This window comes from Danio rerio, chromosome 13, assembly GCF_052040795.2.
Source record: "Danio rerio strain M-AB ecotype USA chromosome 13, GRCz13ab, whole genome shotgun sequence".
Lineage (NCBI taxonomy): Eukaryota > Metazoa > Chordata > Actinopteri > Cypriniformes > Danionidae > Danio > Danio rerio.
In genome coordinates, this window is record NC_141033.1 from 24233593 (window position 1) to 24249682 (window position 16090).

Here is a 16090-nt window from a genome sequence, read left to right on the forward strand (position 1 = left end):
TGCACATTCAGACTTTCTGCTCAATAATATAATTTCAGAGAAGTATTCTTTGCAAATTTTAAATAGTGAAATCATATTAGCAGCAAATGACTATTAAAGTACAGCATTGTTCACAGTCAATTACATAGTGCTAATATTGATTTGAAATCATCCTTGCATGCTATTTCAGACTCAATATACAACTTAGCGTGGTAAACATTATATGGGCCATTAAAGGAACGAATGTGCGAAATATCAAACCTTCTTACCTCAATTAATTTGGTTAATATTGCCATGGTTTGGAGCTGTTGTTCATTACTTTTTTAATTAAACATCTCCAATTATATACAGACAAATGTGTCAGATATTGTGCAGAATAATCTAAAACATTTGTTAAACAGTTACATGCAAAAGTAACTGTAGATGATATAATACAGTTTCAATTTGTTATATTGTCATATTGTAGGGGACTTGTCTATCTGTCATACATTTTTCTCCATCACTATTTGGCAACTAACACAATTAAAGAACTTGACATCGTAGTACTACTGCAGAAGTTTGTTCAGCATTTAGAATGTATTTGCTCCAACAACAAAATATTATGTAATACATTCGCCTAAATAGGAACCTCAATTAGTTAAGTCTTTGTTGTTGTTAATTTGTTTACTAAAATGCTACTGCATCAATATTCAGTGCAGTTTCCTGTCATAATTCCTTTAAGGAAGTCTATTAGAGCTGTTATGCCATCATCAAAAAAGGAAACTGTTTTCAAGTTCTGTTTGAGTTAAATCAAAGGTGAGTTCTATAACCCTTGTATTTAAGGCATAGTTCACACAAAAATGAAAGTTCTGACCTTTACTCGTCCTTGTTTCAAACAACTTTAAGAGTTTCTTTTTTCTATTGGACACAAAAGTAGATATTTAGAAAAAATGTTGGATACCTTTTACCACCTATAAGTATTTGCTTTTCTTACTATTGATGTCAGTAGTTACAGATTTTTAGCTTTTGTGTTCAAAATAGGGATGTGCCGATATAAGATTTTGATGGTATGATAACCTTAGGGTAAAAATGTCATGCCTTAACGATATCACAGTATTGTGATTACTGCTCTATATCTTTTTAAATGTTTGGGATTAAAACAAAAACTGTTTCCCTATTGAACATGGTATATATTTTTTAGCCTTTAAAATATTTTGAAACAATAAATGTCAGGCTTAATAATTTAATTCAGTCATTGACTTCTGCTTCAAAAACACAGATTTCTTTTCAGCTTAAAAAGGCATGGATATCTTTCTTTTCTTTGGATATAGAGTAAGTTATTGCACTGTTTAGCTCTACAGCTGGATGGTTGCTTATAAGAGATTTGTTTTTCAGATGTTTCCTAAATCATGGACTGATCAGTAACTTGTGATGTGGAGGGTTCTTTTCTACTGTTGCCCTAAAAAAACTCAATAAAATAGTTGTAAAAAAAAAACAAAACAAAACATACAAATACCTTGGGAATGGTATAACAGAAAATTTTAACGGTTTTAAAACCTTGACTTTTCAAAACCGCTGTAAACCTTAAAACCAGTTATCGTCCCGTTCAAAAGAAGCAATAAACTCACAAGTTGTTTAAAAATTTTTTTAAACAACTTGAGAGAGAGTGAATGGTAAGAAAATCTTTGGGTTCACTGTCTAAGTTCAAAATTTAATCAGACTAATTGTAAATCACCCCAAAAATCCCATTATGAAATTTACAATGAGTTATTGAAAAACTTCTTTTGAATTTAAGAGGTATGGAAATTTACTTAATCTGTGTGCTTTCTGGAGTTCAGGAGGAAGCAGCAGGACTCAACTAGCATTATGAGGAATTTTAATTTCAAGCAGTTTTATCATGGTTGAACTTATAAAAATGTATCGCATAAACTGACACGGGTTATTTGAACACCACCATTCATCAAAATATGTTGTTTTTGTGGGCATAGAGTAAAAGTATATGAATGAACTGTCTCTTCAACTGAAAAAGCAGCTGTTTTTGCAGTTTTGTCTAACTCGGATGTGTTAGCAGCACAGATATACATTTCAAGCATCCTCTGCTTATTTGTCTTAAAAGTAAAGTTAAAGTAAATCTTCTAGGACACTGCAGCACAGCTGTGATGTGTTAAAATAATAATTGCACAGAGTTTGTGTTGCATTTGGTCAGTGAGTCTGTTACTGCGGTCCACCTCAGGCCCCATGGAGTGCATGTGCAGAGAGACTTGTCAGCTGTGAAGAAGAGAGATCCGTGAGGCTGCATATCCCTGAGTGGAGCGAGTAGCATTTGTTGGATGAGTTAAGGGGGTTTGGAAACGGAGGCCTTGTGTGGTGTTTAGATTGAGAGTGAGCGAGTAAGTGTTGTAGGGGGTTGGGTGGAGTTGAGAGCTGTAAAAAGAGCTTTGTCTTGTGCAGGTCAATGCCTCTGAGCAGAGGATTGTGGTTAAACAAAAAAAACCCTATTTGATCAACCTGCATAATGCTGCTGATCTTGCACAGCCCACTTTGAGACATCAAAACTTACTTTTTTATGTGCGTTTAATCTGAATTCATCCTTAAAAGTAAATCAGAGGTGCCCTGTTTTCTTGGTTCTGGAAATGAGGGAATCCAATCACGCAGACATGACTGTTTATACAGCACTCCGTGTCTTTGTTCTCTGCTTGTTGGAGGGTATGGAGCTGTGGGACAGCAGACTTCTCATGAGAGACTGTCTCACCTATTCAATGCCTCACAAAAGACAAAGCTGTCTTGCACGACTCGCAGCCTGTGTTAACTCCTCTTCTGTTGGTCACCATGGTTTAGTCAGCCAAGACTGGCTATGAGTGTGCCGCCTGATTCATTGGGATCTCAGTCGCCCTCATGCTCTTATTGTTGCTGCGCAGCTGTTTGTTGTCAGCACCTGTAATGAGTCACCTGTCCCCTGCGAAGTCGTTGGTCTCTATGACTCCCACTGTCTGTCTATAAAGTATTTTTGTATCAACTTGTGGTGTTGGTAAGTCATCTCTAAAGTCGTTTAGCGTTTTATCTCTGGACAGTTGGGTTTAGGTTATGTGGGTGGCTTGTAATGATGTGGTTTGGCTCTGCTGTGTGAACATGGCATGTCTATAGTTATGGTACTTTAGGTTGCACGCTTTTTTAATGTGGAGTTAATGTACTGGTGTTCCTGTTGGCAGTAATTGACAATTACCCACTTTGGATCTATATGTAACATGTAGAAAACACTGATGAACTTTAAAGGGATATTCACCCACAAATGAAAGTTTCCTCATCAAACTTTTATGATTTTTCTATTTTCTGTTGTAAAGCACAAAGTAAGATATTCTGAAGAATGTTGGATAAAGGCATCCACCGACATCCCAAGTAGGAGCAAATTGTTGTTTGGGGGGGCAATACTGATATCCAGGATTAAAAGAAAAAAAACATATCAATATATCGTCTGATATACTTTATATAAACATTATAGTACAGTGCAGTACTAGGCAAAATGCTATGGAAGTCAATAGCTGCTTTTTTCTTATGTTTTTCCATTATTCTTCCCCTGTGTTCAACAGGAGAAAGACATTCAAACTGGTTTGGAACAAGTGGGGATGAGTAAATCATCGCAGAAACAAAAACTATGGAAACTATACGTCTGAGTAAATAAAAATAAATAAAGCAAGTTATTGCACATGCACAACAAAAATGAGAAAATCTGCTATAATTTAAATGAATCCGTTTACTCAGCATGTGTCATAAAACAGAATTGATGCACTTGGGAGTGAGCATACACATCATGTTTTTGGCAACTTGGAAGATAGCTAAGAATGTTCAGTATTTTTAAAGAATGGCTTACTGTTTAGTTGTTTTTATTTTGCAAATGCTAAAATTTTCTAAAGCATTGTACATCTTTGAGTGACAATGGTAGTTTATTCCATTGTGACCTAATACTTAGAACTTTAAAACATTCATAGTTTAGTCGTTGTAATGCTTCTAATTAAGTAAACAACAACATTGCATGTAGCAAAATATACATCACACTAGGGCTGGGCGATATAGCAAAAAATGCTAAAATGCTTGAAAATGGTAGCAAAATATGTTTTGATACAAGTAGTTAATGCTTCCAGCATTAAGAGTATCTAAACGATGACTGAAGCCACAAAGATTAGACACTTGATTTACATTTTAAAGTATTGCTTATTAATCAAAACAGTTTGCACATTACTCTGATTCTTTGAAGATTCAGATTTTCTGTTTTATACTTATGATTTACAATATAAAATATAAAGTTCTGAAGAACTGTAACTGACAGCATAGACACAGTACACAAACAATATACTTTTTGCATTTTCTAAAAATAAGCAATTACATAATTATTGAAATTGATTTAAAATAAAAGTTTCACTTAATTTTTGTTAATCAATTAAATCATTAAAATAAACAACAATTTAACAGCAAACTGCTGGTGGGAAAGTGAATCGAGCTCGCTTAAACTACTGGGTGACATAGCATATGTCTGTTCTCAACACAACTACAGATTCCTGTTGTTGCATATGTGTTCTGTTCGATTGACTCTTAGATCAATATTGAGTAAAAATCTCCATAGCTTTTCATCGTTATCGTCCTAAATTTTATTGCGATTCTATATGATATTATTTATCGGCCCAGTCCTACAACATAGTTATCGCCATATTAATAGAATTCACTTTATGTGGACTGATGTTTGACAGTCAGAATACATTTGGAAGACATGGAACAAGATTAACAACATGGTATTGAAAACAGATTTATCAGTGCTTATGTGAGGTTAAAAGTAGTCTTTAGATCTACTTTAAATGAGTACGAAGATATTTTAACCACTCATATTTTCTGGAGAAAGAAGGTGCAGACAATGAACAAGAAACACTCTACATATTCACACAGGATATTAAATAAGTATACTTCAAATTCTGTTCAATTTACTATGTATAATTTAGGTTTAAGAGGCAAAGACCACAAGTGAAGGTAATGAGACGGGTAAAAATTTTTTTTTGGTTTTGAATGAATCATTCTGTTTGAATGACTCAGTTGAACAAATGATTCTGTGGCTTAGACATAAGGATAATCACTTCTTTTGTTCTTAAATGAATCACAATTTTTAAGATAATTAGTTGATTTAATGATTCAGTCTCAAACATTTACTTTGTTCATCTAAAACTCACTGAGGAATCGCTCTAAAGTCCAGTAATACTTTTTAAGATTATACAAGTTTGTGTCCCTAGTATTCTTAAAATCTACTAAATCTTTTTTTAAAAGCAGTAAGATGCTTTAGGCTGTACTATAATGCTACTACAGTAATGCATAACATTTGTTTTTATATCATGCAGTGAAGTTACTATATATAATATATTGGAAAGCGTATTTGATCATGTAAGGTCTTCATGTGGCAGTTGTGTGTAGTGACGGTGTATCAGTGCAGTGTCTGTGTGTGAATGTAATGTGAGATTCAGCTCTAAGGTGACTGAGTGCAGTGGATTACAGTCCAACTGCCTGCAGCTCTGTTATGATAATGACCTCCTGATGCTGGTGTTCATTTCAGACACATCTTGATAATATCCAATAAGATAAGTATGTCACTACAGCCCTGAGGCTCAATATAGCAAATAAAGTTTCATAATGAGTGCTGTCCCTGAAACCTGTGGCTGAGTTCACTTTAGGCTGAAGGCACAAATATTCAGTTGCTCTTGAAAGATTTTCTTTTAGTCCATTCTTTATTTTTCTTTTTTTTTTTGCGTGACCACTTTTATCATTGTCTAAAAGTAATTGGTGACTCGAATCCAGGACCCTGGAGTATATTGAAACCCCCCGCTATACACAGTCTTCTCAGCGGTCAGCGTTTAGTCCCTGTTGGCAGCTGTCTTGTTTTTTCTCTATTAGCCTTGAGTGTTTATGAACCGTCTGGTTCAGGAACAAAACTAGGTTGCCTGAGGTCATGAACCTCACTTCTCAGTCATTTTTCCTCCATTTCAAAATGAGTTGTTTGAACTGCAGCCATATGTGTGACTATTGTTCAGCTATTTGACTGAGATGCCAAGTATTTTTGATTGTTTAATGTGGAGTGCCTGTGACCGGAATGTTGTGATTTTATCAATCTACAATCAAGCCCTGTTCACTCACACCAACTTAAATGTTCAGCACACACATATTAGGGTTTAGATGCTTCCTCCCCTATTCACTATAACAAAAGGCAACAAAATACTTTGCAAAATAGTCTGAAACCTTGAGAAACTTTGGATGAGGAATAAATATTTAAAATGAATCATTTATTTGGCTGCTTTATTTTATATATATTAGGGCTGCATGATAAGATCTGATATTGCAATTTTTGTTTTACTGTAATTAAAAATTGCGATATGAATACAGTTTCAGAAGAAAGTTTGAATAGCACTATTTGACGGTTTTCTGGGGAGCCTAACAGTATTTAGGTACAGAAAGTGAATTATAGCAATGCAAAAAATGCTTTTCTTTCTTTTCTTTGTCTCATTTCTTGTTGAAATATCTAAAAAAATTTTAGATCAAAATAAAATTTAAAAATAAAAATAAATTTTTTACTTGTTTTCAACAAGACATAAGTCAAAATGAAGGTAGGTAAAGAATTATTGTTTTCAGTTTGAAATGTAGATATTTGGTCTATAAATATGACAAATTCTAAGAAAGAAAAACATTTGTTTGCATAAATTCCTTATAAATGCATACATTAAATACAATTATTTGGCTCCTGGTCAACATTAATTTAGATTCAGCATTGCATATCTTGCAATGTGACTATTGCGCATTTGCACATTCCCATCTTTACGCTAATATGATATATAGTGCAGCACTTAAATATATACATTTTGAGTTTTATTTATATATATATATATATATATATATATATATATATATATATATATATATATATATATATATAATTTTAAAAAATTATGTGTGAAGTTACTTTGTCTTTTGCTTAACTTTGATCTCAGAGTCTGCCCTTTTTGTATTCACACTCAAACACAGGAAACCATTTTGTTAGATATAATGCAACAATATATGCAAGACGTTAGTTGTGTTTTCGTTTTCTTCCTTCCCTCTGCACAAAACCTTTTGTCCTTTGTTTTTAACTGTGTGAGCTAAGAATCATTGGCATGATTTCAATATTTACAGTAAAAGTTTTGATCACGAAATTAAATGTACTTTTTAAAATGTACACTACACAGTCATGGTTATATTGTGATTGGATTTACTTTAATCGGGCTTTGAATGTTTATAATGAGTTTAATTGAAGTTTTTTGTAATAGGAGTGACTTTGAGCATGACTGAAATAGTATTTTAACGTAAAACATGCTTTAGTAAGGTTTCTTTTTACCTGTTGCTTGGAGATGTTTCTTTGCCTGTCACATTTACAGCATTTCAACTGTTGATGTTACTCTGAACAAACAATTTAACAGCTGTTCAGTCTAGTTCAAATGTTTATGCCAAATAAATTAGCTTTCACATGGTATGAGTAAACCTTAATATTGTTGATAAATATCCATTGAAGTCAGTCTTTTCATAGTTGATAATCTGCAGCAGAAAGAGTAACTCTGATGTCACTTCCTTTCTTAGATGGCCAAGTCATCCCCCTGGTGGAGCTGTCGGCCAAACAGGTTGCCTTCCATATTCCATTCGAGGTGGTGGAAAAGGTTTATCCTCCCGTTCCTGAACAGCTGCAATTGCGAATCGCCTACTGGAGCTTCCCAGAAAATGAAGAAGACATCAGGTGAAAGCCCACAGACCTCATAGCAGCTTACTGTGCGTTCACACCGAAAGCAGCAAGAGCGTCCAAGGTTGCTCTGGCCGCCCTGGCGACTACGCTGTACATTGATCTCGTATTTAAAGGAGCCGTTGCAGCATATCAGTTACATTCCTGCATAAAACATGCTTTCTAGCGTGAAAATTTTGCGCACGTCTTATCAAATTAATTTAACAATGGAAGATCAAGTTGCGTGTGGTGTGGCTTTGCTTCACTTAATTATCCATTGTGTCCTTATGTCTGAAATATTCTGAAGCAGCAATACTGTTTTGAACTGTTGCATGAGATTCCCGCTTTTTTAAATGTATATAACAGTAATGCACATCATAACTCGCCAGTACCTTATTTTATGTATTTTCCTGTAAGAAAACATCGTAAATAATTGAAAATCCAGCGACCGCAATAATCAAACCCTTGGAACAACTGTGGTCAGAACCAAAGTTCACAGGACTGTGTTCTCTTAACTCCTCTCAAGCGGTGGACTTCTTCATTCTGATTTCTTGCTGCCGAACCACGTCATATCTAATTACCATAAAGTTGACTTGATTTCCACTCTCCTTGACGGCCACACCGACAAAGACGTGTCGCGCTGCTCCTCGCTGCTTATCGTCACCGGCTCTCATTGAAAATGAATGACTTCCGCCTACTTTGATGCTCTCGCCGCTTTCGGTGTTAACGTACCATAATACTGTCTTTGAAGTGTCCCTATTATTAGTGCCACTTTGAAAGTTCATAAATTCATATTTTTTTAGCACCTAACAAGAAGTTGGATGAATACAAAGTGAGGAAAACATGAAAAAAATTTTACAATATAAATTTTTATTTAAACTAATTTCTAAGCATTTTAAATGATTTATTTGAAGAGTTTTATTTCTAAACCCCTCCTTTTCTTAAGCCTGCTTTGCTGTGATTGGTCAGATGGTCCAGTTCAGAAAAAGCATTGGAAGATCAACTCAAACCTACTGTACCAACTGTAAAGTCTTTGAGTTAAAGTCAAGTAGACATTGTTTACACCCAGTGCAGCCAGAGAATGTCGTAGACTGGTGTTATAGATGTTTGTTTACAGCTGAACATAGATCAGATTCGGAAGGGAAACTGGAATTGCAGAAGACTCATTTCAGCAATTAAGAATTATTATTTTGTTTCAGTTTTTATGGTAACATTAATCTGTAGATTCGTTTTCACGTTGATTTGACTTTAAAACTTTTTACATGCACAAACAGCTACATTTCACAATTCATGACAGCTAAAATCTGATTATAATGGCATAAAAGCATAATAGCATAATTGGGGCCCGTTAAGCTTAACCAGATCAGTCAGCATGTTACCAGAAATCTCTTCAAAGGTCCAGTGCAATGCTTTGAAATGCCTTTTCTTTTCTATGTTTGACGTAATTTCAACTAAAAAACAAAGAGAGGGTGGGGCATAGATTAGCTCCTCTTAAAAAAAAAAAAAAAAAAACAGCCAATAGCGTTTTGTTTTTATCACCGCTCTGCCAGTGAAAGTGATTAAGATCAAGCGCATCACATGAAAAGTGGCGCGGCATGTCAGATACTAGAGAGCATTTGATTGGTCAAGATTTGATGAGAAACGGAAGAATAAGGTGATGTGGAAAAAATCGTGGATCCATTAGGCGGAAGTGCCAAACTACAGGCTTTACATGTTTATATCAGTTATATATTTTCTAAACACAATTTTGTCACTGGTTAATCAGGGTGACTGCGGGGTTTTACAATGTCTTAAATTTTAAAAACACAATTTTAGGCTCTAAAAAGTCTTACATTGACTGAAATATTGTGTTGTAGGTTTTAAATAATTTGAAAAAGTTCTTAATTTCCCTATGTCCAAGTAAAGCTACCCAATCTGGCTGACACCTAATCACCTATAATGCATCTCAAAACTTCTTTTTTTTATATATATATATTTTAGTTTTATTTTGCAAAGAGCTACAATTTGCAACAGCTGTTAGACATTTTTACAGCAAATTCTCCAAATTAAATTCCCTAATCAGGGAAAGGAAACTAAAGCAACACATCCCTTTACATGATCTTCCAATAATACAAAAAACTATTTACAGAAGTAAGCAGCCCATCAGAAAAAAAACCCTTAGTGTTTAGCCATGTATAAATCTAAATTTTCATTAATAATGGTCTTCAAATGGTATTAAAGTCTTAAATGTAATTTGAAGAAACCTGCAGAAACCCTGTTAATAGATATGCTTAAAACTATCAGACTGAAACTAACATCTAAAATGTTTTTATTTTAATTTTATGGTACCTTTAATGTTTAGAATATGGCTGAAAAATCTGTTAAATGCTGTTTTTAATTTCTTCCCTGTATTTGTTGTTGCAGATTATATTCCTGTTTGGCCAACGGCAGCCCTGATGAGTTTCAGCGTGGTGAGCAGCTCTATAGGGTGAGGGCTGTGAAAGACCCTCTGCAAATAGGTGAGACATCCCACACACATCCACCACAAGCATATTACCCTGTGGTCCTGAAAGTCCCCTTAGGTGAAGTGAATTGCACAGTGATTCTCAATCCTGCTCCAAATCACTCTTGACATTTTAAAGCATTTTAGGATGTAACTGCAAGCCCAAATAAGCCATCCATGTGCTTTAGAGTCATCTTTGGCTCTCTTGTGCACACATTTAAATGCCAAGTCTTCATATGGCTTGAGAGTGAAGCAGAGGCATGGCACATAAGGCTGAGTGTTTGTGTGAGTGGTTTGTGCTCGGGCTGTGTGAATGAATGCTGTTGTTGTAAGCAGTGGGCTGTACAGCAGCAGAGGGAGATCATGATGCAGCTGGCCTGAGCCTGACCTAGCACTCACACACACCCTCCAGGGGTCTGCCTGCATGCTTTTTTACAGTGTTTAAACTACTAGTAGAGTGCAGGCAACACTTTAAATTGCTGAAAGACAGCCTTAAACTCAAGATTGAGGATAAATTGATATTGTTTTTCACTAATCGAGGAAACTTTTAAAATAGAAACTTTTGGCTGTGTTATAATAATAGTATAGACTAGGGTTGGGCATCTAAGCTATAATGCCGATCCGATACGCATCTCGATACAAAGAATACGATCCGATATATTCGCGATACATTTGTGACATATTGCGATGCAACACGATACGATTCACACCCATATCACGATACGATGCGATATTTCAGCACTAACTAATTAGATCAAGTTTATGAGATGATGTGAAAGAGGATGCTGTGCCATTGAATGAGTTTGATTATTTATAAACCAAGCAAAACCAAGACTTTTTTTTACAAACTGGCTCTTCTCTCAGAGCCAGAGTGTCAGTTTACAGTAGAGGGCCATTTTAGAACATATAGCACAAATTATTTAAGTATTTTCAAGATAAACAGAATGTATAAGTGCAATATATATTAAAAAAATATGTATATATTTGCACTCTTTCAACATAAATAAATTTAGCATTGCACAACAAGAATTGTGATTTAACTTTTCAACTATGAAAACAAGTTTTACAAAGATATATTTTGCCACTGATTATTCAAAACTTAAGGTTGTGAACTAGCAGTGTTATGCTGCTTTGAAACATCACTGTCACTGTAAACAACAGGCTAATAAAAATATAACAAACCAGCAATCTTCTTGCTGTGAGGTGGTCAAACTACCCACTGTGCCACCGTGACACCCAATTATTTTTATCATTATTATTATTAATATTATTATTATTATAATTAAATAAAAAATAACAGGAGGAGGTGTTTAAAACCTTCGTTCTCCGTGACACTAGGCTGAATATCTTTGCAGATGAACAATGCAATAGCATTCGTTATTGGCGTAGAGCGAGCAGAACTGTTGCACATGGAAAAAAAACTTGCAATGCTTTTCTCACCACTTTTGGAGCTGGTTGAAGCAGTGCGAAAGCCGGGGATGCAGGAACACTGGAAGATGCTGTCACAACAACACCGTGGCGCTGCTTCAAGTGAGATTTCAGATTAGTCGTACTGCCCGCGTATTTTACAGATGCGCGGCACATTTTGAATAAAAATAAAATTGCATCTGTCCTGTCATGTCGTCCATTCTTAAATCCATAATGTTGCTTGCCATACTTTAGATTTAAAACTCAGTGGGGAATAAAATGTTTGTTTTGCTTCTCGCGCTTTCTGAGGGCGCTCCACTAGCTTCATCCGCACACCTGATAGTTGTAGTGTAAGTGTGCACATCCACAAATCCGTTGCTAAGGCTTATTTTATGTAGGTCGATTAAATTATGCACCAAAAACAGGTTGACAACACTTGTTAATAAATAAAAAATACATTCTATATTAAAAATATAAGCTGTATCTCGGAAAAATCGATGCATCTCGCAAAAACCGATGCATCTCGATTTGCTTCCAAAATTTCATTCATCCTCTGCTGCTCAACCGGTGCACTCGCATCGTGCACGCGCATGACGGCGTATCGATACATATCGGTTAATCTTCCCATCCCTAGTATAGACATATATTCAGATTCTTCATGGTAATAAATTTCAGTAGCTCTCACATTACTGTTAACTGTTTACTGGCCAATGATGAGTTTTTCTTTTAATCTGTACTTTAGGTATATTATGGTAGAGGAAACCCTAACCTAAGAACGATATGAAAACAATGAACAGTTGAATTCACGTACAGAAATTGAATAATACAATGTAAAATAGCACTGCACAGTCTTAAATGCATAAATAATTATATAAAATAATGCTTATTAAAGTTTCAAATAGTACAATTGCTTGTACTATTTACACTACAAGCACACCGTGCTAAAGCCCAACTGAACTGTACTCTGGCACTCCTCTTCCAACCTGGCCAGGGCTGTTAAACTGAACTGCGCCAGGGCTGTCCAACTGAGCACTCACACTTGTCAGAATCGGGAAACGTGCATGGCCACAGTTCGAATAGCATATTGTGAGTGCACCCTGTGTTTACATTGAGACTGTAAGCTTGGATCCTCTGTGCTCGCTTTCTTTTTATATTATGGAAACAGATTTTTAGGGGTATTTGCATTAAATTTCGTGATACTGCAAATTTCTGTTAAAGAAACATCCCTGCCTGATCATTGTCCATCTACTTCACTGACCTCCTAACTGCCCATCAAGGCCAAATCAAATGTTTTGAGTCACTCCACCACAATGAAGCCAGAACAGTCTGACGCAGAACAGCTGCACCGAAAAGGGAAGTGGTTCCAGAAGTCTTCCCTTTGCACTTTGTTTAACCTCCTAGTGAGAATACAGTGCTAAAAAGACTGTAAGCTCCAAGGATCTGCCTTTTCACAACATGCCCAAACTCCCTGTAGTGCATGCTGCAAACGTATTAGTCCGTTCAACAAACACTACTGCATCGCCCGCTGGGATATGAGTAAGGTAGATTCATTCAGGCTGTTGTTTATGGTGCATGTGAGGTGAATTATCAGTTGCCATGACTGACTAATATTAATATTATTTCATGACGTTCGACTAACGACAACCCAGTGGCATTTGCAGTCATGATGTGCTTGTTGGCTCAGCCAGCTGCTCACTAAATTAAAGAAAGACACCGTTTTAAACAAAGGTTTTTTTTCCTTGGTCAAGATTGATTATGAAATTCCTTGGGCCTTTTGTTTTAGCGGGGACAGCTGACAGGGGAATGTGGGTCAGGAATAAAGGAATAGAGGGGTGCTTTTTTGGCACTGACAGGTAGATTGAAAGGAAATAAAGAGGCGGTGTAGTAGTGCTGGCTTGAGGAGGCCCGTTGAATTTGGAACAGGAGTTATAAGCTGAAACCACCCCCCACCTATGCTCTTACTGGCCAGGGGAGCGCTGGCCGCTGTCCAGTGGTAAAAGCTTTTGGCCAACCCACTACACTCCACTCTCAACACACATTTGGACTCTCGCTCTCTTTTTCTCTCTCCTTCTCAGATGTCTTTCATTTCCTGTATGGTCTGTGTACAGTGCTAAACCTGGTATATCATTCAGTCTTACAGTCAGCATACTCTGCAAACTAACAATTTCCACCTTTTTTTTCTCCACAAAATCTCTTTGCATCGTATACATTGTGGTGAAACTGCTCAGTTTTAATAAAATCATAGGAAACATGATTATTTAGTATGATTGCAATCTTTACTAATAACATTGATTGTTAAAAATCTATGCAATCTTATTTCCAAATGACTGTAAATTGGCTATGTTAAACCTTTGTCGTCTACAATTGAAGTGGACTTTCAGATCTGCATTTATACTGCTGCTTTACAGAGAGAGCAGTTGACATGTGTTTATGAAATGGCTTTTCAGACCTTTTGTTTTTTTACCACATAGTATTGTTATGTTACACATTTTCTAATGATCTTGAAGGAACAAAGTATAAAAACTTATTTTATAAGAGTGATCAAAGTAGTAGTGTGAAGCCCCTGTTAGATCACACAAATTTAAAATTAGCAAATATATTACTGAGGTTTGTGATACAGCAATTACAAATTTGGAGCAATAATTAAATCCTTATTTTCCACAGTGCGGAACAAATCATCATTGCACAGTAAAGTAGCCTAGTGGACAGGCAAAAACAAAAAAATAATTAGTCAATTTTTCTTGGAAAAAAGTATCTTTTTGAAATGAATTTTGTTTGGTATAATTTGTATCTTAATTTTAATGTTTTTTTTTTTTGGTCCATTGTCTACTAGATAAACGAATAACATCTAAGGTGAAATCCTTTAAAACCAGTCCGCTATAGGCTTTAGCGAATATAGCACAAAAGCACAAACTGGTATGTTAAATAAAATAAATTCTGGCCAAATAAAAATAAAGTGAAATATTCCAAGTTTCAGATAAACTTTTATTAAACTGTTTTCATTGTTGATGACAAAATCATCCATTGCGCCAGTCAGTTTCAATTTATTTAATTTTAATCAAATTATTTAAATAAGCAAGACAGGCTTTTCCAAAGAAATTGTCAGCACTAAACGTATTTCCAGATTACCTTGGAAGAACGAACTCTGTTGGAAGAGAGAACTCAAACTCGTTTTGAGAATGGAGATGTCTGCATATTTGTGCCAATCTGTCAAATAAAATGGCTGAAAACACTTTAATATTTCAGAGAAAGTAGTAAAAATTTGCATAACCAATATTGATCTTACCCAGACCCACCCATAGGTAATTATGCAGCCTATTTTTTAATTAACTGACCTTACGATTACCGGCAGTACCTGCAGATATAACTGAGAAATTATGTCCTCCTATTGTCCAATGGCACCCACATGACAGAATTTATCATGAAGATCGGGCAAAAAATGAAACATGCCAGACTTTCTGCTATGGTGTTGTGCGGTGTGGCAGACATGGTATCGGTCATCGTGAACTATGCCATATTACATGAGAAGAAATTATTGAATCTTGTGTTACAACGCCCATTTGACGTTTACGACTCCCCACGACACCCTACGTTAAGGAAATTTTGACAAAATTGTGTGATCTGACCAGGACTTAAATTTTCAAAAAACGTTTGAAAGTACCTTAATGGGTAATGTCTCTGGGATAAATGGAAGTCCGGGAGGACAGAAAACATAATAGATAGAAACAGAAACAGGTTGGGACTCCCCCTAAACTAAAGTTGCAAATTATGGTAAGCAATATGTGGCACTGTGGCCATGGGCGAACTGTTTCTGGCAGAGAAAGACCTCTAAGATCCACCTCCTTTTTTATCCAAAGCTAAACCAATAAGATATTAGAAAGGCAAAAAGATCAAGCTCTGGCCCGGGTTTACCTGAGGTGCACAAAACACCTCCCTAGATGGTGAATGATAGACCAAAAACACACACCGTTTAACAATGCAGGACAACAAATTGGCAAACAAGACCATCTCATTTGGAGCAGATTGGAATTGGGCATTTTATGAATAAAGATGAGATGGTTGTGTTCTGTATAGATAGTAACTAATCTGATGAAGAAATTGGCTCGAATGCATGCTGGTATTTTGGCGACCACTAAAATGCCGTTTTTGGACTAGAGATGGTGACAAGTAAACTATCAAAAACACATGTCCTTATATTATACACAAGAGATTGATAATCAAATATATTGATTTCTTCCATTAATGAAAGATGTCTTCATTTTTTATTGAATCATCCATTTAAGCCAATTAAAAAAATCTTCTATTTAATGGAATGTTTAAATGGTCTTTGGCAATGTTGTGATCTAGGTAATTGCTTTAGTACACAGTTATAAAATTAGACTGTACAATCATTATTCAACTTTTACATTATATTTTCATAATCATTAGAAGCAAAAATAAATTAACTTCATTGCACAATTCTGTGAACT

At 35.5% G+C, this 16090-nt stretch overlaps 1 protein-coding gene across 16 annotated transcripts in view; it reads left to right on the forward strand.

The window, feature by feature from the left end:
- The window catches only part of zswim8 (zinc finger, SWIM-type containing 8), a 58966-nt gene that overhangs the window by 1758 nt on the left and 41118 nt on the right, over positions 1-16090 (forward strand). For all 16 annotated transcript variants that reach the window (XR_015504882.1, XR_015504880.1, XR_015504881.1 and 13 more), the window contains 2 exon segments: positions 7597-7750; positions 10136-10230. Coding sequence is in view for 4 of the 16 variants with exons in the window: in XM_087277296.1 (XP_087133422.1) it covers positions 7597-7750; positions 10136-10230 (249 nt within the window). In the remaining 12 variants the exon portion in view is untranslated.